The sequence below is a fragment of the Pteropus alecto genome, unplaced genomic scaffold, assembly GCF_000325575.1.
Source record: "Pteropus alecto unplaced genomic scaffold, ASM32557v1 scaffold101, whole genome shotgun sequence".
In the NCBI taxonomy this organism is placed as follows: Eukaryota; Metazoa; Chordata; class Mammalia; order Chiroptera; family Pteropodidae; genus Pteropus; species Pteropus alecto.
In genome coordinates this window covers 12619037-12646653 of record NW_006432945.1, presented here as the reverse complement: position 1 = coordinate 12646653, position 27617 = coordinate 12619037, and the positions used below count along the sequence as shown (strand labels likewise).

Sequence of the window (27617 nt, the reverse complement as noted above, 5' to 3'; positions counted from 1 at the left end):
AGGCATGAGGTTTGAAGTAAGTACTGAACCAGTAGAAAGTGGCACCACAGTTTTTTTTTTTTTTTTGTATGCCACATATATTGTAATAAAAATAGGGGACTTATGATTTTAATAGAAATTGTATTGGATGAGAGAAATCCTGCAGACATGTTCTAATCACAGCGTTAGCATTACCTTTGAAGAAATTTGGAAGAACTTGATGACTTTCTCTATAATTTGGAGGTAAGAAGGCATGGCATCTGATTCCAGCCGTGTGTCTTTAATTGTTTTCCCATGTAAGAGTGTAAGTACTGGCTCCTGATTCAATTGTTGGTGGCCTTGGCCCCTGAGAAACATCTTTATTTTCTCTTCTCTCTGCCTACTCTTTGTTTCTTTCCTTATTTTATATTCCGATCCTAACTTTTTTTCCCTTTCTCTTTCTCCTCTTCTCCTCATTGCCAATGTCTTCCTTAGCTCCGCTCAGAGGGGTCACCATGACCATTTTCTGTGGGAGAAGATGGGGTGGAGATGATTTGTTAATCATTGTCTAGGGTGGAGATCTTTTCTTTTCAGTCGAATGATCTCGGTATCATCCCACGTGCCTTTCACAGGGCTAAGAAACGGTGACTTCTCAGAAAGTAATTTTTGAACGAAAATACATCAGAGAAGTTTCTGTCCTTAATAATGAAGGCCGACCCTACTTGAACTTTTCAAGAAAGTCATGATCTCGAAGCTTCTATTCCATTGTTTTATAAAGTACCTTCTACTATAAAACCACATCTTGATTTTTGGTCTGAAAGTATGCTCACCATACCCATGAAAAGTAAACGTGGATCTGTACCCCAAACACAAAACATAGTGAAAAGAGAACATTCTTTGGGTATTTTACATACTCTTCTTGGGAAAGGCCAAAATGAAAAAAAAAAAAAAAAATGAAAGAAAAAAAAAAAACTTGAGTGGCAGGAAGGAGGAGGGGGTGGGCGGGGACTCTGTGGGTCTCGGCAGCTGGTAGATGCCTTCCAGGAATGATTTAGCTGTGTTTTTGTTGGCGGGCTCGGCGCAGCTATTAGAGCTATTGAACAAATGTATTGTTTTGAGTTTTCTTTGGCCCGATCTTCCCTATTATTTAGGGAAATGGAATTGCACATTCGCAGGGAAGAGAGCAGACTGAATGCCAGCTCAGTCGGTCTCTCCTTCGTGGCGTGCCGTGGGTGGGTGAGCAGGACGGAGGGCTGGGGGTCGCTGAGAATTCCTAGCCCCTGCAAATTCCCATGTGCCAAGTACAATACTGGGTCTGATCAGGATTCTCGGATATGTATTTTTTTCACTTTCTGGTTAAAAAGGAATCAGAGCTTCGCGAAAGTTCATCTAATAAATTCTGCAGCGACCTTTTTATATCTGGCAATAAAGTCTTTTTAGAATGTCCGCTCAGGAGCAGAGGGCCCTGTTATGGAACACCCGCTCTTTCTGGCCTAAAAATAAACTTGGGTTTTAAGAAAGTATGCGCGTGTGTGCGTGCGCACGCGCGTGTGCCATGTGCGTGTATCGGGGACGATGAGTAGAGAATGCTGAATATCGAAAATGCTTTGTTAATAAATCTTGGAGTTGGGAATGCTGACTTTTTAAAAGTAAGGAATGAGGCTAAACAGATGACGCATCCATGCTGGTTTTCGTCTTGACCAGAGTATCTTTGGGAGAAATGCCGGCTGAAAAAAATGAACTCACTCGCTTGGTCCTTTCTGTCTTACGTCTCTGTTTTCTGTGTTCGTTATTATTGGTTGACCCTTCTTTTGGTTCCAAATACTGGAGTAGAGTTGGAATAATAGAGATTAACTGGCCCAAGCTCTGCCACGGGAAGCTCGTCCACACAGAAGCGATGCCTCACCTTACCTGCATTTGCAGGGCCTGACTCGTCAGCCTGTGTGTGCTGGCCTTTAAATTGCGAAGCTGCTTTTGTTATAGCCTCTAAAAAAAATTGCATGGTATAGGGTGAAGAGTCTAACGAAGGTCTAATTTGCCCTTTTCCTTCTTCAAAAATAGAGTTGCTCTTCTAAAATAAATCATTCTCCTTCTCAATTTTTCAACGGTGAAGAAGTAGTTGTAAGTTCTGTCTTCGTTCCAGTTTCTCTGCCTCCTTCTTTCTATCTTTCCATGACTTTTGAAAACGAGCCCGACTGAGTTTCGATCAGTTTGTGAAAGTCCATTCCATTAATTTTTAAATAGGCATCATTCGAAAAATAAAAAGTGTGTCATTTTCAGATATGTTTGAGGAATAACGGCTTTCTTTGTACTTGGTGCTTTGGTTTATGTACGCACATTATTTTATTTAACCTGAGTAGCAATTTTATGAGGCAGGTACTATTATTATCTTTACTTCTGAGGCTATTTTTGTGTTTATTTTCTAAACGATGACAGCCATTTTTCAAAACATGAAACATGCTTAGTGATACTACGTAATGCTCCAAATGATTCAAGAAAATGGCAAAGCCCAGATTAACCCAGGTCATCTTAATTCAGAGCTACAGCCTTTATGACTACGTATGTTATCCCCTAGGAGTTTCAACAGAGTTTAGTTTAATTTAAATACGGGAGGTCTCAGAACATTTAATAATCTGTATTTAGAATAAAGAAGGGAGTACACTCCTGTCTTTTTTTTCTTTTTTTTAACCATGGGATCCTTTTTGTGAAAAGTATTTAAGGAGTCACCATTTCTCCTAAAAGTTAACCTAGGAGAATGGGGTGAAGGGTTAAAGAAGTACGAATGAGTAGTTGATAGTTGGTCACGGGGATGGGGAGCACGGCAGAGGAAATGCACTTAGCATTAATATGATGGCTAAGCAGAAGGCCAGGGGAGGGAGGTAGCAATTGGGGGGATCGGTTTATGAATATTATAGATGTCTAACCAATGCGCTGTATACTTGAAACGAATTTAAATAAATAAATTTATAAAAACAACAACGACCTAGTCTGAGTCATGTCATCGTCACGTTGGTCTTAAGGGCTTCTCTGTGATGGTGATGTTGCCGAGACTCGTGTGAGCGTTTGCACGAACACTGAGAGAGGGCAAGGGGGATGCAGTTCCTGCGTACGATGCTGCAGCAGACGCAGTGCCAGATATCCACATTACTCCCCGGACTGCCGCTCGACTCTATGACCTAATTGCAACTTGTCTGTATGACCAGACTTAGATGAAATTGTGCAGCAGAAAGATTTCCTTTCTATTCCACGCCCTAGAGAAAGATAATTCTCCACTTTTCTGGGCGGTGCCCAAGCCATCTTCCCTCTTACAGAAATGCCTTCGAATGAGATGGAAAAGTCTTTCGCCCAAAAGAGTAAATAGCCGAGAAAGGCACGATTACTAGTTTTTTGCACTTTAAATGACAATAATTGCAGAGGACGCTTGGTTGCATATTTTGTTGAGCAAAATAAACTTGTGTGGGTCAAAGAAAATAATAATGACATACCAGCAGCTCAAGAACTATGAGTCCATGTCCATCTGAATTCAGAATCATGTATGAGAAATATACTGTAGTATCAAATGGAGATGACCAGCTTTTTTTGTTCAGGGCCGGAGAGTAACTTTTGAAGTGTTCGGGCCGCACATATGGTCCTTCTTGCGTTCTCTTCCTCCTCTTCCTCCTTCCCCTTCTTTTCTTCACACCTCTTTCAAAACGTAAGACCCGTTCTTAATTCACAGACCAGACGAAACTGGGCACAGGCGGAATTTGGAGGCTGCCGGCATGGCAGGAGGAAAATGGAGAAATGGCTTAGCTCGGGGTTTCCTGGGGAAAGGGAAATCCAGCTGGAATAGAATAGCCGTGGTAAACACAGGGGACCGTGAGGGTGTGAGTCGTCGCTAGGCCACAGTCACAATGTGATTGCTCAGCCAACACATGATCCTCAGCCGGCTTCAGGGGGCGGCGAGGGAGAGGGATGGAGGAGAGGAAGGGTGCTCTCTGCGTACAACGCTGGCCCTGCCCTTCTGGAAAAGGAAGCGCGGTCCAGTGGCCAAAACGGTGTGCCCTTCTGTGTCCCAACGCTCACGGGAGAGGAGAGGAGGAGGGACGAGCCAGGAGGTGTGACTGGGAAAGGGAGGCTGAGGCGGGTGTCTCTGTACGTGTACAGAATTCTCTTTCCTCGGCCGCTGCGACACTGGTAACTTGCAGATGGACAGGAATGGTCTGGCGACTTTCTGGAATCAGAGTTTATAAATGCGGATGCCAAAGGCAAAGAAACATTCTTCTATCAAAAGCCTCTTCATCAAGAGGCACGTGTACATAATGGCCATGAGGAGTCTGTGGGCTTGTGAGGGTCCGTCGGGTGAGAAGGTCGAATTGGAAGCCCTCTGTCTCATGAGGTACGATGACAAGCGAGCCTGGCTGCAGGTCCCAGCAGCTTCTGGGGAAATAGTGAGCACCATGAGAAGGGCCCAGAGAGCCTTGGAGTGTCAGGATATTTTTTAAATGCCTATTTTATTATCTAGCTGTCTTTTGTACTTAATAGTTTTTATCAAAACCAGTCAAATATGGATATAGAAGTGGCCATTTCCCACATTACAATGTATATATCACACAGTGGAATTTATTTTATTTCTGTTCAGGGACGAAATATCGAGAAAATTTAGTCTACCATTGCAGGCAATGCCGTGCCATGTGAGACAGAGGGCTCTGGACTCAGAAAGATCTCGGTTCAGGTTTTGACTTTCCTCCCGTCGCCAGCATAATGCCATAAGTGCTACACTGGAGGGACACAGAGCCTGCTGAGGCAGTGCCTCGGCTGGGAACCAAATCTGTGGTTGGGACGGATGTCAGGGCAGCCATCCCAGAAGAGGCGACATCTGTACCGATTTTTGATACTGGATAGTTGTTACCGGAAAAGTACACAGAAAACATTCTAGACAGAAAAAATATTTGTGTCCTTTCATGGAACCAAGAGAGAACATAACACGGGCGCAGAGCTGTGAGGACCTGGAGCTTTGAAAGAAATAATGTAAGAGAAATAACGGCCAGAGGTCAAGCTACATAGGTAGCAAGGGGGCCAGATCAGGAGGGGCTTTGAAAAATTTTTAAGACATTCGGATTTTGTCCCAAACGCACTGGACACCATCGGAGTACTGTGTGCAAGGGAATGGCTTGCTCAGAAAGAAGATCGAGGAGACTGAAGATTGGCGGACAGTAAAGATTTTCCTCCATAAACCATGAGAGGAAAGTATGCTGGCCGAAAGCCGTGGTGGAGTGGACAGCGGAAGGGGAGATTTTAGAAACGTTCAGTATGGAACTTACCAGGCTTGGCGACTGATCGGATCAATCGATCTAAAGTTCTGAGTTGGATTCAGAGTAACGGTGAGGCTTGTCTCCACGAAAGGGGAATGTAAGAAGTAGAAGGGTCAATTAAAAGGGAGGCCGAGTTGAAGTTTAGACTCGTCGAGTTTGAGGTCTCGGAGGGGCCTCTAGGGGACGATAGTCATTAGGTAGTTAGATATATCCTGGAGCTCAGGAGAGAATTATAAGCTAGAGATACACGTCTGGAGTCATCGTTGCAGACCGAACCGCAGAAGCGAATGCATTCGCCCCGACAGAGGAGGAGTAAGAAGGATGGGCCCAGGGAAAGAAGAAGAAGGGGAGAGAAGAACGGCCCACGGGAGAGTCTGGGAAGGGGAAGCCGAGGCAGTAGGAGGCAAGGTAGGAAAGTGCCGGCCTACTGAAGGCAAGCGAAGAGGACGCTTCGAGAAAGCGGTCGACAGTGTCCCAGGCCTCAGAGAGGTCAAGAAAGGAAGGACAAGCAGGTGTCCTGGACGGAACGGCTGGGAGCTTATTGGGGAACCTGCAGAGGACAGCTTTACAGAGACTGTTGAGGGCGAAAGGAGAACACCTTTCAGTCTAATTTATAATGAACAGAATTTATTAAATGACGTAAGTTCCCCATCCAGGAAATTATTGTCTACCGTACTGTGAAATCATCACGAGCAGAAGTTCCTTGGTTACGTCTAAGTAGGAGTTATAACTAACTGGACTTAGGAAAAGGTGAGTATGGGAATATCTTTCCATGAAGCCATCTAACTAAGCCCCCTGTATCTGCCTCGTAGGTGGCTTCCTGTTCCCTCTGCCTTCACAATGAGCGTTCGCACCTTCTATGTCTTTGCAAATTTCTGTCCCCATCCTCTCACTTCCCACTCTCAGGGGATCCCCTCATCTCCCACTTTATTGGGAAAGCAGCAGAAGTCAGAGGAGCATTCTCTCAATGCAATGCCATCAACCCTCCAAGCCATTTGCATCCCTCCCGCTCTCCCTCTCCTCCTCCCGTCTATTGCTTGGGCATGTGTTCCTCTCTGTCTTCCAGAAGATTCCCGAGAAGTGGTGCCTGAGACAGAAAACTTGGCATTTCTGATTTCCTGAGGGTTTCTTTTAGCGGGAAGGGGTGAGGGCACGGGGTGAGGCAGGGCCAGGGGCTGAGCAAGTGCAGGGTCTCAGCCGGAGTCCACCTCAGCGCAGTCTCACGGGGCGCTCTGGGGCGGGAATCGCACACGGATTTGGCCCCATCTTGGGGCAAAGGGATGGCTTTCGGACTTCTGCCAGCCAGTCGTTATCTGGGAGCTGCCTCTGGGAGGAGGCAAGCACAGTCTCCTGTGAGGCAGCTCTTATTCTGCTCAGGGAGAGTCTTCAAGCAGCAGTGAGCCGTTAGCAGCCAATCCTCAGCACGCTAGGGGGTGGGGTGCCCGCATGCGTGGGGTACCCACCGTACCCCCCCCACACTTCTGTATGAGGTAGTCTTCCCTGCTGGGGTCTCTTTCTTCTCTCTTTATTTTCTCTGTCTTTTCTGCTGTCTTTTTGTTAAACAAATTTAATAATGCTGGCATCTCCTGTTACCGGGGTGTTTTATCCTCCTACGGATTCTCACCGTCTTGCTTCACCGCCAAGGTGCTCGTCTGTGCCCATCATCTTCCCTCTCCTGACACGCACGCCCTTCTCATCCACCGCAGTCTGGTTTTCTGGCTCGACTGTTTTTTCTGAAATTACTTCTGTCAAAGTGACTAACCTCCTCCTGTTTATACTTCTGATGGAGACCTCTGTTCCTCTCCCGCTTGGAGGCCAGGAACATTCAGAACGGTCTTCTCCCTTGGCTCTGGGGAGCCGACTCTCCTGGACCTCTGCCAACCTCTTAGCCAATTTCTTTTCCTCTGCCTCCTCCTTAAAAGTTACTGTTCCTCAGGCTCTGATGCTATCTATGCCTTTTCTTCTTACTCCCCGCACCTTTTTCTGTGTCACAGAGAGGCATTTGAGACCTTCAGGGAAGGTCACCCTTCACTGTCCCCTGATATGAAATTCAAAGGTACGTATGTTTTCAAACGATGCAAAATTAACATCGTCTCTCTCGAGACTTTCCGATTGCTCAAGTCTGGATGTAGTTTTGAAAATGAACTCCCCCCGCCCCCGCACCCCCCTTCTGGTGCTCTAAGCGCATGTTATGTCGAGTACACTTGTCAGGAAGTCAGTAATGCACTACCTCATGCATTCTATAGTTTTTATTATCGCTTGGGTGTTCATGTTTTCTGAATTCACATATTGCTCAGATCTAAAGAACCATATATATGTGAGTCTAATAAGCATCTATATTTTGACGTTCGCCGCTGACTCTAAATGGCCACCCAGACCTTTTCTGCGTTCTGTCCCCAGCCTCAGTGAACTGTGCTACCCAGTTACTTGGTTTAAAAACTTGGGAATTATTTTGGACTCTTCCTCTTCCTCACCATGCCTCATCCAATTAATCACCAATTTCTATTAGTTTTGTTCCTAAATACCTCTCACATCCTTCCTCCGGGCTTCTCTGCCTTGAGTTTCACTCACCTCATAGCCATTGTTTACACAGTCTCAGGACTGGACTTTCTAAAAGGCAAACCTAACCCTATTCCTTCCTTGTTTTAAAGAACTCTCAGCTTCTTTCCAAGGTTTGCAAGACCTTTCGGGGTCTGGCTGTGGTTACCCGTTTCGGCATCAGCTCTTCCAGACCCCGCAAACTGCTTCTCTTTCTTACCCAGCCCCCGAGGCTTCGTACTGGTGGCTCTCCCTCCCGTGCCCGCTCACCAGGACAGGTCTTGGGACGACTGTCAGTTCTGAGAAGACCTCCCTCGTGCCTCGAATCCCTGTCAGAGGCTCTTGTCAGTAGATTCTTACGCCTTCCATTTTCTCTGGTCACAGGGCAAGTGCCCATTTCCTTGTCATCTCCCCTAAAAAGCCACATTCTCCGTGGGGCTAGAAGTGCTGCCTGGGCTTGTTCAACGTTACATCCTGGCTGTTCAGCCCCAGGCCTGAGGTTCAGTAGGTGCTCAGGACCTTCTCTCTGAATCGAGCGTGTCTTCTGCTTTCTAAAGTCAAAGCGTGAAGGATTTTCAATCACAATATTCTTATCGGATTCGTTCACCTTCCCTATGTCAATAGAATAGAAAGTTGAGTTCAGTTTGGTGCATGTGTATCATCAAAACTGACTTCTGTGTGTGTGTGTGTGTGTGTGTGTGTCTGTGAGTATGTGTGACATATTACAGAAAGAATGCTTTGATTAAAAGTTGGATTTGAAGAAAACCTTTCAAAATGTTCTAAAGCAATGGAAGAAAGAGCTTTAGGAGAAAAGAAACACAAAGGAATGACTTAAAATAGTAGATGACTTCATGGATTTTTGCCATTACTTGAAACACATTGTGTCCGCTCCAGTTACCCACAAGGACCACTCCCCTGGGGAAAAGCTTCCTATTTTTAAATCTAGTATAATGCCTGTGGAGTCACATTGCCCATTTCGACCCAGGCCCCGAGAGTTTATCGCATACAGTGTTTTTGCCAAGAACCTACTCTATCTTTAGTCACCAAAAAAAAAAGAATTGTCAAAGGGTATATTTTGGGCTTTGTTTTGGGGCATATTTTTGTCTCTCGTCCTCCACCAGAGACAGCGGGTCCTATGTGTTATTCTTTGAAGTTTGACTCCTTTAGATATCACTGGACCGTTGTGAATTAAGGAGGTTCTGCAGCAGGGAAGTATTGGTGAACTTGAGTGGGGAGAAGGCGAGATTCTTAGCTAAGCAATTAGTAGAATTATAACATGAATAGAAAAGAAAATTAAATTAGACTAGAGATCTTGGTTGGTTGGGAATATTAAATTAGTGAGGTAGTTGGCCTGTAGATTCGAAGTGATGAGAGCTTTATTGGTTTCTCTGAGCTGCCATAACAAAGTGTCATGAACTGGGTGGCTTAAACAGCACAAATTTATTGTCTTACAGTTCTGGAGGCTGGAGGTCCAAGATCAAGGTGTTGGCACAGTTGACACTTGAGGATTAGGAGGCAGAATCTGTTCTCGGCACCTCTCCTCCCTTTTGGTAGCTTCAGGCATTCCTTGGCTCGTAGCTGACATCCTCCCTATGTCGCACATCGACTTCTCTCTGCGCCTCTCTCCCTCTACGTCCAAATTTCTGCTTTTTATAAGGACATAATCATGTTGGATTAGGGCCCACCCTAGTGACCTTATCTTAACTTGGTCATCTGCAAAGATCTTATTTCCCAATAAGGTTACTGTCACAGGTGCGGGGGCTTAAGACTTCAAGAGTTTTTGAGTAGATACAATCCAACTCATAACAAAGGCTATCCTGGTAGAAACGTCCAAAAAGTATGAGAAAATCAAAGAGGGAGCTATCGATATAGAAATCATTTATATTAAGGTAAATATTGCAATGGTGAGAGTGCATCAGATCTTTATGATCGTCACAGTTCAGAGCCGTGAGGGATGGTTTGATTTAGTATTTCGTTTACTATAAGACTTATCCCTTCAACGTCTCTGCAAAGCAACCCTTTGACTTCTACTTGGATATTTCTAGTGACAGGCAAGTTAATTTCTTAACAACTAAAAGTAAGTTTTTCTATATGTTGAGGCAACATATAGTTCTTCATAACTTTACTCATTGGCCCTAATCTTTTCCTCTGGAGTTTTGCAGAGCAAGCCTCTTATACGTAATTCAATTGCGAATGTTTAACCAGTTTTCAGGCTGTCTCCCGCCTCTGCCATCTAGACTAAATATACCTTATTTCTTCGGCCATTCTTCACATGGCATTTTTGCTAGATCTCCCTCTTCTTCAGTCTTCGTCTTCCAGACACGTCTAAGGCTCCAGTGTCCTCGGAGAAGGACAGGATGACTAAACACAGGTTCGTTCATGTCAGGGCACTGTCTTTGTGCCCAGGATTAAATCCTGGGGGTCTATAGACATTTTCCCCAGGGAGTCACGGAACACTGTTGGCAACTGAAATCTGTAGGCGTTTTCTTCCTACCGGTGCTAGGTTGAGTCCTTAATACTATATTTTAGCAATTGTGTTCTCTTTTTGTGCTTAAATTAGAATTTTACCTTTAAAACTTGTTAATTTTGCCCGTTGAGTTGACCCCCATTAATCGTAGCTTTTTGAGACCTATCTGAATCTTTATTCTGCCATCCAACATATTATCTGTCTTAAATTTATGTCATTTGTAAATTTGTTAAACTTACATTGTATAGAAGACACTGATTATGTAATTAAACAGGAGTGAACACAGAGAACCAACCCCCTCGGGAGTCATTGGGGACTGATAACTGAGCACATTCCTCTACCCTCTTTACCGAGGTCTCATGAGAGATAATATATCACGTATACTGTTGAATCGAGACATGTTTTCTTTAGGACATCATCCCATTCTAGTAGATCCAACAAAACAGCTAAAGAACAATAAAATAAATGGGATTAGTTGTGTGTCATTTTTTTTATTTTTTTTATTTTTCAGGTGAGTCCATGGTAGTTCCGGTAATTAATCAATGCCTCTTTCTCAGTAGTAAAAATTTGTTTATTTAATAATACTTTGGAATTATCAGCATCAAGCTCATTAGTCTGTAGTTTCCAAATCTCTTCTTTTTCCTCTAATGGAACTTGAAGTATCTTGCAGTCTTCAGCCTTCTTACATCTCCACATTATATGTAAAGGTTAATGTTAAGTGTTATATAAGCACTCAAACAGGTCTTTCTTTGGATCTTATGATTCTGGAGACTAATTCATTCGAAAATAATTCTTGCATTATTTCTTCCATCAGGACTTCTAGTTACTTTTGGTCTCGTGTGTGTGTGTGTGTGTGTGTGTGTGTGTGTGTTTGAATATATCTTCCTTGGCTTTTTTAGCTTGAGGACTAAAATCAAACATTGAAAATACAACTGGAACATCATCTCTGAATTTGTTAAGGTTTACTTGCAGCAAACAGAAAGTACCATAGCTATTGTAACCAAAAAAAAATGATTAAATACAGGAATTTAGTTGTTACCAAGGTTTTGTAAGGGCTAGTATAGTGGGATTGAGTTTGGGCATCCAGGAATATCTCTCTGGACAACACTGCAGAACTGGCCTGCAAGCGGAGCCGCCACCACAGACAAGAAAGTGGGGAACCCTAAGGTCCCCGTAGAACTGCTGGTTTCAGGAACACAGAGATCGGGGAACCACAGCTGCCATTGCTGAGTCACGCTGTGCCTGCTAGATCCACACCAGCCACAATGTTTGCCCCTCGCCTGCTTCTCCCTGCCCTCACCGCTAGTGGCCGGGGACCAGAGCACTCGCCCTGCCGTGCTTGCAGGCAGAGAAACAAAGAGCAGGTAGAAGTAAGGTCTTCATCTCACTGTCACCTTCTAACTGTCATTAGAGCACAACTGACTGGTAGACTCTAAATCACAGCCACATCTCCTGGTCCAAGAGAGTTGGAGAAATGTAGACTTGAACTTTCCTGTCTCCAGAGCAGAACGTCATACTAGGAGGAGGGTGGGGTAGATGTGCACAAACCAGTTCGTAATATCGGCCGCAAACTTCCACAACGCCCTCTTAACTTCAGGTTCTCTAAGCTCATTTTTCAGTCTCATCTTCTGTTCTTGCAGATAATTTTGTGCACATGGCTATGATAGTGCCTGTCACCTCGTGTCATGATGATTTGTTTATGTGGGTGTCTTCCTCACCAGACCGAGCTTCTTGAAAACAAGAGTCATGTCTTATGTATTTTTTCATGGCCAAGGCCCAACACAGTGACTCACGTATATTAGGAAAACCAACTTAAATCTAGAAGACAGTATATGTGCTTTGGAATTAGAAGAGGTCAGGTTTAAAAGGTGCCTCTAAAACTTATAAGCTATGTGGTTTGGGGCAAGTGATTATCTCTGTAAGCTTTAGATTCTTACCTGTAAAAATAAAATAATTTATGCTGAGCGCATCGAATTGTTGTGCGTTTTACATGAGAAAATATATATGAAGCATCTGCGAAGGTCACTGGAGATAAGGAAGCCAGAAATAAGATCGTGTTTTCAGTGGGTGTTTTCCATAAATGTTGACATTTCCTCAGACGATAGAAGGTGGGATTAAGGCGAAGGTTGTGAGCCAGATTTTAAAGCCCTCCATGTGTATGGGACAAACAGATGGGAAAATGAGAGGAAGTGGAGAATCAGAGAGAAGTGACCTCGTAGAGTACTGGGTGCCCCAAAGTAGGAGGCATTTGTCAAAAGGCAACAAAACAAAACAAAACAAAAAACGAACTTTGGAAGTTGCCCTGGGCAGCTGGGAGAATGCCAGCTTGGTGCTCTAGGGACCAGTAAGTCCCGTGGTGTGAGCACGGTGAAAGGGTTGGGGAGCAGGGCAAAGGGGATTGTCAGCGGAGGAAGCACAGTTGGCAAAGTGTAGGTAGTGGAAGCGGGTGAAGGAGGAACCCTCTGTGCATTCTGGGTAGAGAGTCATCGTGTACCACAGTGACAGGAAGGCTTAGATTCAACCAGACCAAAATATTCCAGCTATGGCACAACATTTCAACGAGGGGAATTGGCAGGTGCCTGAGGGCTTCTGATTTTGTTCTTGTGGCGGCCGCCTTCCCACCCGTGGAATGTGGGCGGGCTCGTGCTGTGGGCGGGGCTGGCTCTGATTGGCAAGCGGCTGGGGGTCCCCGTCTCAGGGCCCACGTGCATCCTTCTTTTAGTTTCTCAACAGGCCAGTTTCCAATGCTGGTTCACCTTCCTTCAGACAGCTCAGGACCTTTATTCTTACCTGGCTTCATTCTCGGATTATTTCTATCAGTCTATAAAAGAGTTAATCAACTGACTATTAAACTAGAGCACAAAAAGCTACTTCTATATCCTTTCACGTTGCTCAGTCAGAAACTAAGCGAGAATCGGAGTTTATACGCACACTTAGATATTGGAGTGTGGCTGGGCTCAGTGGTCAGGGAGCAAGGCAGAAATCCAAATGAAGAAAAGAAAAATCAAAACGAGCGCGTTGGAAGTCTGTGAGACAGTGGACCACGGTGGACCGGACGCCGGGAGTGGTTGATATCTAACCTTCAGGCTGCCATCGCGAAGTCGGGAACGACAGACTTGAGCAGTGGCCATGACAACTTGATATGTCAGCCTCAAGGAGAGCTTGTTTCTGAGACTTTTTTTTAAATAAGAATCAATACACGGCTTCACTTGGGTTGATCTGAGTCCACGGGGAGAAGTGTATGGTGAGCATGTCAATCTAGAGTGTGGAGAGCACGGTAGAGGGAGCTGCTCGCAGAAATTAAGCAGATGAAAGCAGCTCATCTCCCTTTCCATACACAGTTCAGTTCTTGTCCATTCGTGACCCTTATGCTGTTAATGACACTCGTGTATATCATTTTACCTCCCTTTGAATATTAAGTTCTTTTGGGTGGAAAGTCTATCTCTTAATAAATCATTCCTGAAGCAAGATGTTACGCTCTGAATTTATGAATAATATCCACTTCCCCCGCCCCCTCGGTCTAAGCCGGGATCTCGTCACATTATTTGACGAGCTAACGTGTTTGTCTTCATTAGCTCTGATTTAATTTCTGAAATGGTGTACGTGTGTTACAGTAGGTGGGACATTCTACATGCAAAGGAGACACACTGATGTCTATATTTTTACCCTTTCGGGTTTAGGGAATAATCTGGACAAATATCTTTGTTTCCAACCAAATAAGGCATGATTCTATGGATTCAATTAATGACTATTTCCAACTGTTTCTGGCTTTTAAAAATGTATTCTCTCTCTTCTACTCGCTGACTTCTGTCTATATTTCTGGAGAGTGTGGAAGTCGGAGCAACTGCACCCAGTTTGCCACCGGCATGACATAAACACTCTCATCTGGAAGGGTGGTTTGTGGCTGGAGAGAGAGTTGGGAGAGGAGGAAAAGAGGGATGAGTAGAAGCAGCTAACGGGGTTGGTGCAGGAGGAGGCCTCTTAGAGGGAAATTAGTAGAACTGCTGGGTTGAAGGAGGACAGAAGGATGGTGGCCAAGACTAGTCAATGGCAGACAGAGGCCAGTAACACACAGAGCCCAAATAAACTGTGCGAGGAACAGGCGGGTTTGGAAAAATGAGGGAGGGGCAAAGAGAGAAAACTATGAAATTACTGACTCCTGATTTTAACGGGAACTCTGGATAGAAACAAAGCAATGGAGCAGCTTTTCTCCCGCGGTGGCCTAAGCTGTGCATAGATTCAGCCTCGGCGTCTCTCTGCCCGCTTTTCTGTTCTTTTTCGTTTTCCTCTTCTCTTCTCCCTTCTCTCTTTTCTCCTTTTTGCCTGCTCTCTGGTCCTTTCCTCTGGCCTGTTGAAACATCTCCGTATTGAAGAATTATTTGATGTCCTCGCAGCTCCAAACCATCAATTTGTCAATACAGGAAATTGTAATTAATTTTAATAAAGGGGAAAGGGAAAGGGAATGTGACTGACGTTCGGGGAAGACCAGGCATCAGTCCAGAAAACACTGCGTCTCCAAGAAAGCAGCAAAAGGAATATCCTGTGATCGCATCTGACATCACTTCATGGAATTTGGATGATTTCTTGGGGCTGAGAACTATTTTCCAAGATATTATAAGTCAATCAGAAAGACTATTTTTCAAATCTCTTTTCTCCCAAACATCTTCGGTTCTATAGCAAAATCTGTTTTGTTTCTTTACTTTTATCCTGTTCCAAAGAACACAAAAGCAATCTTCTTTGGGATCTCTCTTTCTTGGGTACTCCTTGCCAGGACATCCGATGGTGGATTAAGCACATGGCATCAACAGCGTGGTTGGGAGGCAGAGCGAGCAAGAACGGAAGCATCGTGCTGTCCTACCATGAGCTTCCGGGCTGGGAGATTTCCGTGTCTGCAGCTTGTCGACCAGAAGAGCGACAATGAAGTAGGATCTGTAAAGGAAATTTCCAGCTAATGTCGTGGGAACTGTCTGCCCAGTTGAAGCTCTGATAGGAACGTTTTCCTCTTAGGAGTGGCAGACCGTGGCCACCTTGGGAATTATCCAGTGAGTCGTAGGGGCCACTGAGCCGTGGGTTAGTTGTTCCTTCTTAAAATAGCTCTTCGGTGAGAACGTGGAGGCTCCGTGTGCTCATGCCAAAGTTTTAAGTTTCACTGATGTCAGGAAGATGGGGGTCTTTGATTATATGTGAGCTTATGAAGAGATCAAATGCTTGTTTCCTTTTTTATGGGTCACAGGGCATGTGTTTTTAATAGACTTAATTCTGTGCATAAGTGCAAACGTAATATTGCCTGTTGCTTTGAAGACCACCAATAAAGATACTTGGTATCATAAGGCAGTTGGAGTAAGAGTAGAGTTTCTATGGATTAAGAGACTACAAAGAGAAATTATATATATATATACACGTACACACACATATATACATATGTACATATATGTATATGTTACATACACACACATATGCACATATGCACCGTTAATATTCTTTGCAATAGCTTTATGATATCCTCTGCTACCTAGCACTCATCCCTTATTTTCCTCTTTTACTTCATGTTTCCTAGCCACTATTTCTCTTTAAAAGATCTGGAAGCAAGCATATGCTGAACTAAAGATTCGATTGGTCTTCATACCATAATAATGATCATGCGGTGTGATGCAGAGAGCCGGGGACAGAGCTGGAAGGCCTTTCTCACCGTGGCCTGGGTGTCATTCTCAGGGCAAAGAATTAGGAGTGTCTTTGGATGTACCTTGAAGGAAGAATCAGGGTGTAGAGTGGAGAATGGAGTACGATGTCAAATACTGAGTATTCACATAAGTGTTATAGTGCTAACAAGGTGGGCTATATTTCCCTTGGAGTAAATGTCTCAAATGTGTGTTATGATCTTCATGACAGCCTGGTCCCTGCCCCTCTAAGAGGCAGTGCTGGCCAGGAGCGTCAGAGCTGGGTGAGCTGGGCTCTGCCGTGCTCTGCGTGTGATCTACTGTGCTCATTTCTCCTCTTGCATGCTCTCCAGGGCGTACATGAGCGTGAAGGAGCTGAAGGAGGCTCTGCAGCTCAACAGTACTCACTTCCTCAATGTCTACTTTGCCAGCTCAGTAAAGGAAGACCTTGCAGGTGCTGCCACCTGGCCGTGGGACAAAGAAGCCATCAGTCACCTGGGTAAGTGAAGTAGAGACCAAATATGGTTTTAAAAAAAGAGGAGGACCGAAGGGAGTTTGCGAAAGTGAGTTTGGGGAAAAAAGAAAGCAAAAACGTAAACTTAATGAATTAGTGGCTTTAGCTTAGAATGGCTTTGGGGAGAATCTGTCAAAATGTTCCAATGCATGCAAATAAGAGATTTTAGAGCAAACATTGAAAATACTCAGAATGTTTTAGACCAAAGCTATAATCTAGATGTAAATAAATTGATGACATGGAATAAGATCCATCTTATGTTTTTTTTTTTGAAATTAACATATTAAGCCAAAAGAGTGAAGACAGAAGGAAGTAATAAAAATAAGGGAAGAAATAAATAAAATAGAAAGTAAACGAGAAAAAAAAATAACAGAGCCGAAAGTTTTTTGGGGGACAGAGAGGCAAAGGAATGGTAAACCTCTAGGAAGACTGATCAAAGGAAAAAAACATGAGGGAGAAGGAATATATTACTACTATGAGAAATAAAAAAAGTAATATTCTTAGATATGTTATAGATATTGATAGGCAATAAATATTGTCCACAAATGGTATTGAAGCAATTGGACATCAACAGGCAAAATAAAATGAATTTCAACCTCGAATATCATACCTTGTACAACAATTAACTCAAATAGATCATATACTTAAATATAAAAAAGAAAACTCTAGAACTTTTAAAAGAAAACTTAGAAAATTTTCAGACCAGTGCTTGGTGAAGAGCGCTTATATATAACACCAAAAGTATAGTCCATATAAATAAACACTGATAAATTGGGCTTCATAAAAATTTAAAACATTTTCTCAGAGAAAGACTCAGTTAAGATGAACAAAGAAACGTCAGACTTGGAAGAAATATTTGCCGACCTCACATCTCATGAAGGATTTATATCTAGAAAATATAAAGAACCCTCAAAACTCAACAATAAAACACACATGCCAGTTAGGAAATGGACAAAGGCATGAACAAACATTTTACCAAAGAGGAAATACAGATAGAAAATAAGGACTTGAAAAGATGTTCAATATCATTAGCCATTAGGGAAATTCAAATTAAAACCACATGAGATATCACTATATACTTATAACAGTAGCTAAAATAAAAACTACACAGGGATGTAGGGTACAGTACAAGAAATATAGTCAATCATATCATAATAAATTTGTACAGTGACAGTGACTAGCCTTAGAGTGGTGATCACATTGTAAGGTATATAAATGTCTAATTACTGTGTTGTACACCTGAAACTGATATAATATTGTATGTCAACTATACTTTAATAAATTTTTTAAAAAATCGTGATAATACTCAGTGCTGGTGAGGATGCAGAGACACTGGATCTCTTGTGCACTGCTGGTGGGGATGTAAAGTGGCAGAGCCGCTCTGCAGAATACTTTGGCAGTTCCTGATAAGACTGAACATTTACCTACCATATGATCCAGCAATTGGACTCTTGGACATCGATCCTAGAGAAACGAAAACATATATCCATTTAAAAACTTTTACATCAATATGCATAGCAACTTTATTTGTTATAGTCCCAAACTAGAAATGACAAGTGTCCTTCTAACTGCTTAAACCAGCGGTAGCACATCTATAGCACAATGGAGTTTAAATGTTGTGTACTCAGCAATAAAAAGAAACAGTGTTAATCCATGGAATGACCTAAATGGATCTCAAGAGTATTATGCAGAATGAAAAAAAAATCTCAAAAGTTACATGCTGTATGATTCTACTGTATGTAGTATTCTCAAAATGACGAAATTAGAGAACAAGTTAGTGCTTGCCAGGGTTTAGGAATGGGGTGAGGAGAAAGGGGTACGGGTGTGGGTGTTGACAAAAAGGGAAGCAGGAGGAAGATCTTAGCGGTGATGAAACAGTTCAGTATCTTGATTGTGGTGTTGGTTACACAAAGGTATACCTGTGATAAAATTGCATGGAGACACACACACACACACACACACACACGAAGGCATGTAAGAGCTGGTGAAATCTGAATAAAGTCTGTGACCTCTATGCATAAGCGGAATACTTCGCATAGAGCAGGTGCTCTGTGAACTCTTACTGAATTGAAAGGGTGAATGAATAAACGAGTGAAGGTATTACACTTAAATGGTTTCTGGAATTATCTCATGAATTATTGGCCCATGATGAATTGCAAAAGAAGCGGGAGAGACTTATACTTTACTCTTAAATATTTTAGGGATAACCATGGTCCTCTATAACACAGCGCTTGATGTGATCTTCAGTCGTGGATGTTGAGACTGAACGGGTGACAGATCTGACTCGATATGAAATTGCCTGTGTCTGTATTTATTTTCTTTGTTCAGTCATAACGGTGATTGAACAAAGGAATTAGATTGACCCAAATCAGGTGTAGAGTAGTAGAGACCACTGGCATAGAGTGATAGAGGGAGACGGAATTTTCTGAATAGAGCCTTTTCAAGACATAAGATAAGATTATCTGTTTGTGTCAACATGTGAGACCCCTGCATTTTGAAGGTCAGCTGAGTGACCTAGCAGATAGATACTCTAGTCCGAAATTTTGAAGAGCGAATCCAATTTCTGAATATCAGTGGCTTCAGTGACTCTATGAAAAGACAAGGTGATTTGTCTCTGCCATCAATACTATTTCTACCTTTTAGCATAATTTTGTACTTTTAATACTGTGGTAACCCAGGGCAGAATTTTTAATAAGTGAATGAATGAATGAATTCCCTTGAACTCTGATGTGCAGTGGTTTAAGTATCTTTAGCCTTAGTACACAGCATTTAAAATGAAAATATATCTTCCAAATGGTAAGCCAGCCCTTTTGTAAGCTATTAATACCATGCTCATGATCATTCATCCATCCATCCATCCATCCATCCATCCATTCATCCATCCATCCATCCATCCATCCATCCATCCATTCATTCATTCATTCATTCATTCATTCAAAGAAAGACTATTGGATCTGTTTTGTGGCAATACCAGAGATAGAATCATAAAAGGAATTCACCCTAAAGGTTTGCACAGAATAATTGGGAGACAGACAAGCAAGTACACATTTACGGCACCGTGTGATGATACCACACGGGAGGTCAGGCAGCAACATGAGCGGAAGGGCGTGATTGTGCTGAGCATTGGGGAGGAGCTCCCAGTGGGCTGAGGCTTGCGGGGAGAGTCGAAAGACACTAGCTTGGCAGACAATGAGAGGGCATTAGAGTGAACAAGCTGATGGATGCCAAGGTCCAGATTGCTAAAAACCTGGACGCACTTAGAAGTGGAATGTGCTTGGCTAGAGCGGGGCCCCTCAAATGTATTTGTGCTCTTGTGTATCCCCCGGAAGACTTTTGAAAAACTCTATACCCCTCGTATGGTCTGAGAATAACATCTGAAAATTTAATCATAGGTTTAAATAGTAGCAAATAATATCATTTCTGGCATACTATTTAAAATTATTAACATTTTAAATGAAATTTTAAATCTGCTCTTCTAAATGTATCCTCTTCTAAATGCTCTTCTAAATGTATCCTCAGTAACAAAACAATTTGATTATCACCGCCGTTCACTTAAAAAATGTGTGGCCTTATACTTTTTTTAACATTGAGAAATTATCGATTGCTCTTTTTTCCTCTTTCAATTTGTTTCCATTCTATTCCTTCTTTAGAACTTCATACTAATGTAGCTTATACATACATATTGTTTTCAGTCTTTAGTTGGTTACCTAGTTCTCTGCTAAAAATATTTTGCAAAAAACAATTCTTTTATAATAAGAAGTTTTTTTTTAACTAAACTTTTTATTTTTAGATAATTGTATATTTACAAAGAGATTCCACATACTTTTTACCCATCTCCCTCCGATGGAAGCATCTTATAAAACCAGTACAATATCACAAATGCAGTGTTTACGTCAATCCCGATCGCAAGTTATGAAGTGTTAAAAATTTCTTCGCAATCGAGTTATCTTTTCTAAATGATTACTTGTTCAAACTTTATAAAATCAACATTTAAAATGTTGATTAATGACTAGCAAACAAAATGGGAAATGCACATTTTAATGAAATGAGTATGATTTTTTCTCCTCCAAGTTAATTCTTATGTCTGGGGTTGAATAGGAATTATTGCTATCTCGAGATAAGATTTAGCATCTGTTATATTACTTTTTAAAAAATTGTATAACTCTAAGTTCTGAGAACCTTTGTTTCCATAAGTAAGTAGATGGTGGGAAAGAAAGAGTTCGATTTGATGGACCAAGTGGACGGTGGTGCTGAGGAGGAAGATACGGGAAAAGGGTTGTGAGTGGGGAGCTGGCTTGGTGTTGGATGTGCTGAGTTTGGGGTCTCTACAAATCTGACTCTGAAGGGGCTTCCACAGAAGCATGAGGAGGGACAGGACTTAGGGGTGTACTGGACATCAGTGGAGAGGGAGGTCTGAGAAAGTCCCCCATGGCCCACAAACACAGCTGTTGCAGAGTTGAAGTAAGTATGAGGGCATTTTGGCCAGGTTAGAGAGGAGAGCCTGTCACTCTCTGGCACAGGAGTTGGACACTGCAGAGTGTCCTAGGCCAGCCATCTTTGTCATTGTTCTAGGGGACGTATGTGCTGCCAAAGAACATTCAGACATCCTGTCAGATCAAAAGCAACCTGCCCTAGTGTGCACGGAACCCAAGAACCACGTGGGAGGGACCTTGAACCTGGCTCGTGATGGGGGTTTAAACATATAGGATCTTCACGAGTTCAGATAATGTGACCCTTGTAGGAAAAATTAAGTCTTTGAATGATAGGATGGGCTGTGGCCTCACGTAGATAGGAACGGATGGGCTTTGGAGCAGTCACCTCTCTGGGCCTTAGTCTCCTCACATATAAGATCGGGGTAATAAGCATGAAGAAGAGTAGCTGGAATATAGTAGGGCCTCAATAAATGTTAGCTCCATTCGAAACAGCAGCCAGTATAGAAGCTTCAAATATCACGTGTCTGTGGTTGGCCTTCCTTGGTTTGCCCTCGGCCTCACACCTTTCCTCCTACCTGCAGAATTTTAGTGCCCTGGAAAGATACTGGCTCCATTACAAAGAGAAAGAAGTGTGTGTTTAGGGGTCCAAATGCTTGCAGTGGTAGAACAGCTTATCAGAAGCGAAGGGAGTTTCCTTATAAGTCCAAGAAGGAAAGAATAAGGGATGGTTGGCAGTTTGGGGGAGACAGGTGGCTGCTGAGCGGAGTTGGTGAGTGTCACAGGGCCCACTGGACTGGAGGAGGGCAGCTGTCATGAGGTGAAGCCAATGTGGCAGATACCTGGGAAGGTGAAGCACCAGTTGCTAGGGGGCAGGGCAAGGTGGAAGCGGCAGGGGTGAGCTCAGAGGTGAGATATCTTCCCCTCACCTAGAACTTTTGTAGGGGGTCCCTCAGGACAAATCTCGAATTCCTCCTAATCAAACAGTTGATACAGAGATTAGGCTGTTACATCAGCCGTGGCACATTCATGCACACACGGGTGGAGGCCTTGGGTGCTGAAGCAGAGCCATGGTTTGATAAGTGGCACAGGTAGAAGACAGCCACTCAGGTGTGACTAGTCCTTGAGTGGTTGGGCCAGAGCCAAACAGATTTCGTCCCCAACCACCGGTCTTCTCTTCACTATACGAAGCAGAGCGGCTCTTCCCAGAGATGAGGAATAAGCAAGGCATGTACTCTGGAGTGTGCCATGTAAATATGAGAAATTCTAGGGTCATCAAGAGAAACTCTAGAATCCTGTAGAGACAGGCTACACGACATGCACAAGACGAGCACCGTGCAAGAAGATGGCTTTCAGCAGGTGGGGTTACCTAGGTGCCTTGGGGTTTCAAACAGAGTGGGCTCTCTTGGATATTGAAAACTTTGGACAAAATTATCCTAGGGTCTAAACCTCATGCCCTAAAATTGGGGTGCCCCATAGGTAGGTTCATGGGTTTATAAGTAGGTGGAGTAAATAATCACCTTTATATGTGATGACTTGAAACCTCTCCTTTAAAAACATGTCCTAGGAATCGTTGATTCCTTGGTTCCCAGAACAGTGTCTGACATAGCACAGATGCTCAATAAATGCCGAGTAAAGAAATGAATTATAGAAAATATCTATTCCGTTCATATTCTGTAGTGCCTAAAATTCTGGCATGAGGGTGTGCGTGCGTGCGTGCGTGCGTGTATTTGAAGCACTGCCCTCACCCAGAAGCATGGAGAAGATTGCATTGCAAGTCTTCAATGCCTTCATAATACACTTTCAGTTTTTAGCATCAGATTACTTTGCTGCGTGATGTGGGAGTGTGGCTGGAGGGCCCGGAGTGCTTGGCAGCTGGGGGTGGGAATGGCTGGACGGGTCTAAAAGGAGACAAAAAAGGACAGCAGCATCTTCACCCGCTACACATTCTTGTCCTGTTTTAGTCTTGCCCAGAATATGGACTTCCTCCCAATGAGCCCACAGACGGTAAAGCTGAGAAGCCAATACAAGATTTGGAGACGAATGGTTCCTGGTCTGGTTCTGTTAAAAATGTGCTTCTTTTTTCTAGCTCCTGTGATTTTTCTAAACCACCCCCCTTTGCATATCGATCCACCTCGGCCACTTTCTTCGCTTGCCCTGCCCCGAAGTCACGCGTCTCCCTTGGATCCCCAGGCACTTTGGTGGCTTTGTCCCTTCGTCGCGGAAAGCGTATTTTGGCGAGTGCGTTTTAGCCAGTAACTGGAAGTGATTATGTAGACACCTGCAGACCAGCCCTCGACCTCCGTGTTTTATGGGCATGTAACATTCAGCCCTAAAAGTTTTACAGAAAGGTTTTAAAGTCATTTCAACGCGTGTCCTTTTTCTCAAATTGCCTGAGGTTTTTGTTTGCTTGGTTGGGTGGTTGTTTAATGGAAGTGGCTTTGGGACTCGTGTTCTGTAGCACGTGCCATCCTGACGGTCTTGCCCTAAAGCTGGGAGAAGCCAGTTGGAACTCGAGAATACGGCATCTGTCTGGGACCTTGGCTGTCGCTACTGAGATGTCATTTTCTCATGAGCAACTTCCCTCTCTTTACTTCCCCTGCACCATCCCTTAGACCACATGGCAACCCTGACTTACTGTGTGAGCTCGTCCGTCCTTTATAATCAAGGCTGAAAGGTCTTCGAAGAAGGCTGTTGTGCTCCCCCTCCCCCTCCAGTCCGTTAAGCAACAGCTGTGCCCCACGTGGCCGCCAGTTGCTAAATCCAGGAACCCCCATTTAGATTATGTTCTATGTACGAGTTAGTGGTACTGACATGTATTGTGTTCAAGTCCCAGGACACACATTCAGGTTTGCAAGAAACGTAAGTCTTATTTATTCTTCTATAATCGAACTTCATTTCTATTTTGAGCCCCTGTGTTGCTGGGTGGTAGAAATTTACCCGTAGCCAGTTGAGCTTGATTTTTTTTCTGGGGCTGTAGCTGATGTAGAGATGGCTTATCGATGCCGAGGTCCTAGGGGAAAGGACCTTTCTGTCTTAGTCACCAGACGGTGCTGGCCACCCGAGATGACGCTTGTTCCCATCACAGGTCCCACCTTCGGAGAGTCTCCAGGAGTCGCTGGTCACCCTTCCGTCTTCGCCTCACTGGTCAGCCATTCTCCTCTAGAACTAGGCCACTTGCCCAGGAATCCGTCACTGGAACGGGGCACGAGCTCTCGCTGTCAGGTCACGTGTACCCATTTTGAATCCTTATCCCTTTACTAGGGTCTCGGAAGGTAGAGTACAATCCACTTTTCTGGGACCCACCGGCATCTGTGCGTTCCCATTATTTCCCTTTTATCCCATTGTCTCTTCCCCCGGCTCAGGAGAGCCTTTCCTAGGCTGAGATGTGTTGGTGAAGTTGGTGACATGAGGCGAGGCTCACTACCTTCTATTCATCCCGCACGCTGGCTAAACCAAGGGACTCCCCAGGGCCCAGATGGCGTCGTCTCTGGAAACTTCACAGCCAGCAAAGGACTCCTTTCCTTGCGTTGCACTCTGCCCTGTACCCCCTTCAGTGGTAACGAGTGTTTGTAGGAGAGTCTGGCTTCCTGAACTCGTGATGGAGGAAGGGGGAGGAAAGCGAGGAACCACTGGAGTGAAATGTTAGCATTTCCAGAATGTCGCGCCTCCAGCCACACTACCGCTTCAAGTTTTTCCCTCGGTAGGTGCTTCTGGTCTTGTCTTTGGTCCCCAGGCAGCTTTGTAGGACAGGCATTGGGGAGGCGAATGAATGAAGGTAGAGAGTCGGATGGTGTCTCTGAGTGAAGATTGGGGGGCCGAGGTTGAGTCGAAACCACATCCTGGCGTGTCTTTCTCCTTCCTGTCTCAGTGAGAGCAGAGCGCACGAAGGAAGGGATTCGTTTACGAGGGAGAGAGTCCCAGCCCCCCATTCTACCACCATGGTTTATTCTTCATCTGTGTTTTAATCCCCCGAGGTGAAGAGGAACAATATAAAAAAAACAGTGGTTTGGGGTATAGGACATGGTAATTATGTGAGAAGCAGATCATTAGAGAAGCAGGAAGGAAAATGTCGTTGGCGCTCCAGGGAAGAGGTGTCTCGTATAAATCTGACCGACCAGCAAGGTCTACGAAGAATGAGGCCAACAGTCTCGATCCCATGTTTCCTTTCTCCTACCATCACTAAGTTCAGGCTACTGCAAATAAGTGTGAACGTCAGTATGTCCTCTGTGAAGAGAACGGTCAGTTTTCTGTTTGCAGCTCTGTCCAAGCCTCCTTTCTAGGGGACCATGGGACTCAGGATCAGAACAACATGGCAACCAAGTCTGAGAAGCTTGGGCACGAATCAGAGCTCGTCGCGTGAGGGCGTCTGTCTGCTTTGCCTGGCGGTGCCCGGTTTTGCTCTGGAAGGTCTGTCGTGTTTGTGGTCAGACTGGCTTCTGTTCTCTCGATGAATGAAGGTAGTTAGGAGGGAGCCGACGGGCGCGGGGGCAGATGAGCGTGTGTGGCCAGGCTGCATCCCATCATCGTAGCAATCCCAATCCGGACAAATGGTCTAATGTACGTCTTGAGTTACTTTGTTCTAGAAAACAAGATAAATGCTTCTTTGTTTACATTACTGCTCCCAACTTCATAACGACCCATTGAGGTCACCACTGGACCGATGAGGAGATAGGTTTGAGAGCTTCTAAGGAACATTTCCAAAAGTCACGATCCGTACATTTCCAGTGAGTGTCCACAGCGAAAGAAGGATCCCTGGTCACTCCAAAGGCCACCGGTGTGAGAGGGGGTAAGGACCCACCAGTTACCCTCAGAGGCTGGCCCGCGCTGCTCATCACAGCGGCGGAAGTGTGGAGTGTTAACTACCAGAGCTGGAAGATGACGCTGGCTCATTTCAGTATTAATATAGAATAGTGCTGGAAAGTGACATTTTGTTCTACCCTTCCCATACTCCTATTAAGTCAGTCCTGGAAAAGGACCACACGTCTCCCTAGGGGGCAGGGTCTCACAGGTCCTCAGGACCCCCTGATCAGCCCCCAGTAGTGGAGTGGGCGAGATGGGAGCTCCATTCCGAGGGCTCGCTTTTTATTTATCATTTATCATGTCTTGCATTCCTTTAGGTTTTGGGCGAAAAGTCTTTGTGCCTCATTCAGCCTCTGTGTAAGTGCATGTGTGTGTGTGATTTTTTTTTATCAGAATGTGGAAGAACTTTTATGATCTAAACCATGAAATAGTCAGTCTTTCTTCTCTTACCTACATGGGTATATGACTCTGTGTGTGTGTGTGTGTGTGTGTGTGTGTTTTTATCAGAATGTGCAAGAACTTTTATGATCTAAACCATGAAATAGTCAGTCTTTCTTCTCTTACCTACATGGGTATATGACTGTGTGTGTGTGTGTGTGTGTGTGTGTGCGCGCGCGCATCTTAGTTGGAATGGAGAGTGCTTGAGAAGGACAGTGGGGGACCCTGTGCACGTGACAAGGTACGAGGAGAGCACCCTGTGCTGGAAAGAAAGGGTATGAGGATTACTAGGCAGTGGGTCCGAATCGCTTGAAAATCCGTGGCAGGTTCAGAGGAGAAAGTGTGCGGATTTTTTTTAACTGACTGAACCCCCAAATTTCTTAAAATCAGAAATTTTGAATTTTCACACTGCCATAGATTGTTTCATGCCTCGACAAGTCACAAGATGGTCTCACCAAAAGGAGTCAAAAAAAAAAAAAAGGTAAAAACAAATAAACCTCGTTATGCCATGTTTAAGGAATAAAAATAATAGACTTTAGAATGAACGGATATTTGATGTTTGCTCAGCGCTAGGACTTATGGGTAGAATAGGACTATTGAGTGGGAGTTTTCTTTGAGTTTGGTAGTGTGTCATGAATTGGGCTTCAAGGAATCCAGTATTCCACAGGTGTCAGAAGGCAGCCTACCCCAAACAGGTTCTGTGTTCAAAAAAATCTGGAAGACAGAGGTTACGCTCATCGCCGCAGGACTTTTCAGGGCCTTTAACATAACAATTCCCGTGTCACTGCGAATCTTCAGGAGGAGGATGTTTTTCCTAGAGCATATTTAACCACTGATACACTGTTGTCGTTGTTGTTGTTTATTTGCAAAGTATCACCCAGGACCAGAGTTTAAGAACACGATTTGGGGAAAGCTACTCAGTGTGAATAGTTAAACCTTATAGAAACCTTATAGGTGAATTGTAGCCTTTTGAAGTCCTCTCTGGGGCCGATTTTTATATATATTTTTGAATCCGAAGCTCATTTGGAGGTGGGGGGAAGGGAGAGAAGGAGGCGGGAAAGGGATTAAGTGCTTGCCGGGGAGAGGAGAGGGGGTGCGTGCTGAGGGCACGAGGCTGAAGAAGGTGAATGATGTGACGGTGGAGGCCGTGCCGGAGAAGTGAGCAGAGCGTAGCGGGCGTGTGGCCTCGCGTGGCGGTTTCTCCTGCCCCGGGGGTGTGCAGACGCGGGCCCAGCTCCCTGCAAAGTGGGATGCCACGTCTGTCCGAGTGTTATTACACGCCCTGCGTGTTACTGACGTAAGTCTGTTTTCAAATTAACTTTCTGTTGACGTGATGCTCAGATGAAAGAAATGTGTAAGAAATAATTGCATAAACAGAAAAAAGATACCGTTGGCGGATGAGAACTTTTGCTGGGAGTCAAAGAAAGGGAGTTGAGGGCTAGCGCTGCTTTAGGTGGGGAGTGGACAGTGTATCTTCGGACAGGTCTGGGCTGGGCTTGGTTAATGTCAGCCTGCGTG

General features: G+C 44.2%; 1 protein-coding gene across 1 annotated transcript in view; it reads left to right on the top strand.

The window, feature by feature from the left end:
* The window catches only part of PAPPA2 (pappalysin 2), a 210180-nt gene that overhangs the window by 56327 nt on the left and 126236 nt on the right, over positions 1 to 27617 (top strand). The window contains exon 3 of the mRNA XM_006907902.1: positions 16268 to 16413. Within this exon, the coding sequence (XP_006907964.1) occupies positions 16268 to 16413 (146 nt within the window). The remainder of the gene's footprint in view (positions 1 to 16267; positions 16414 to 27617) is intronic.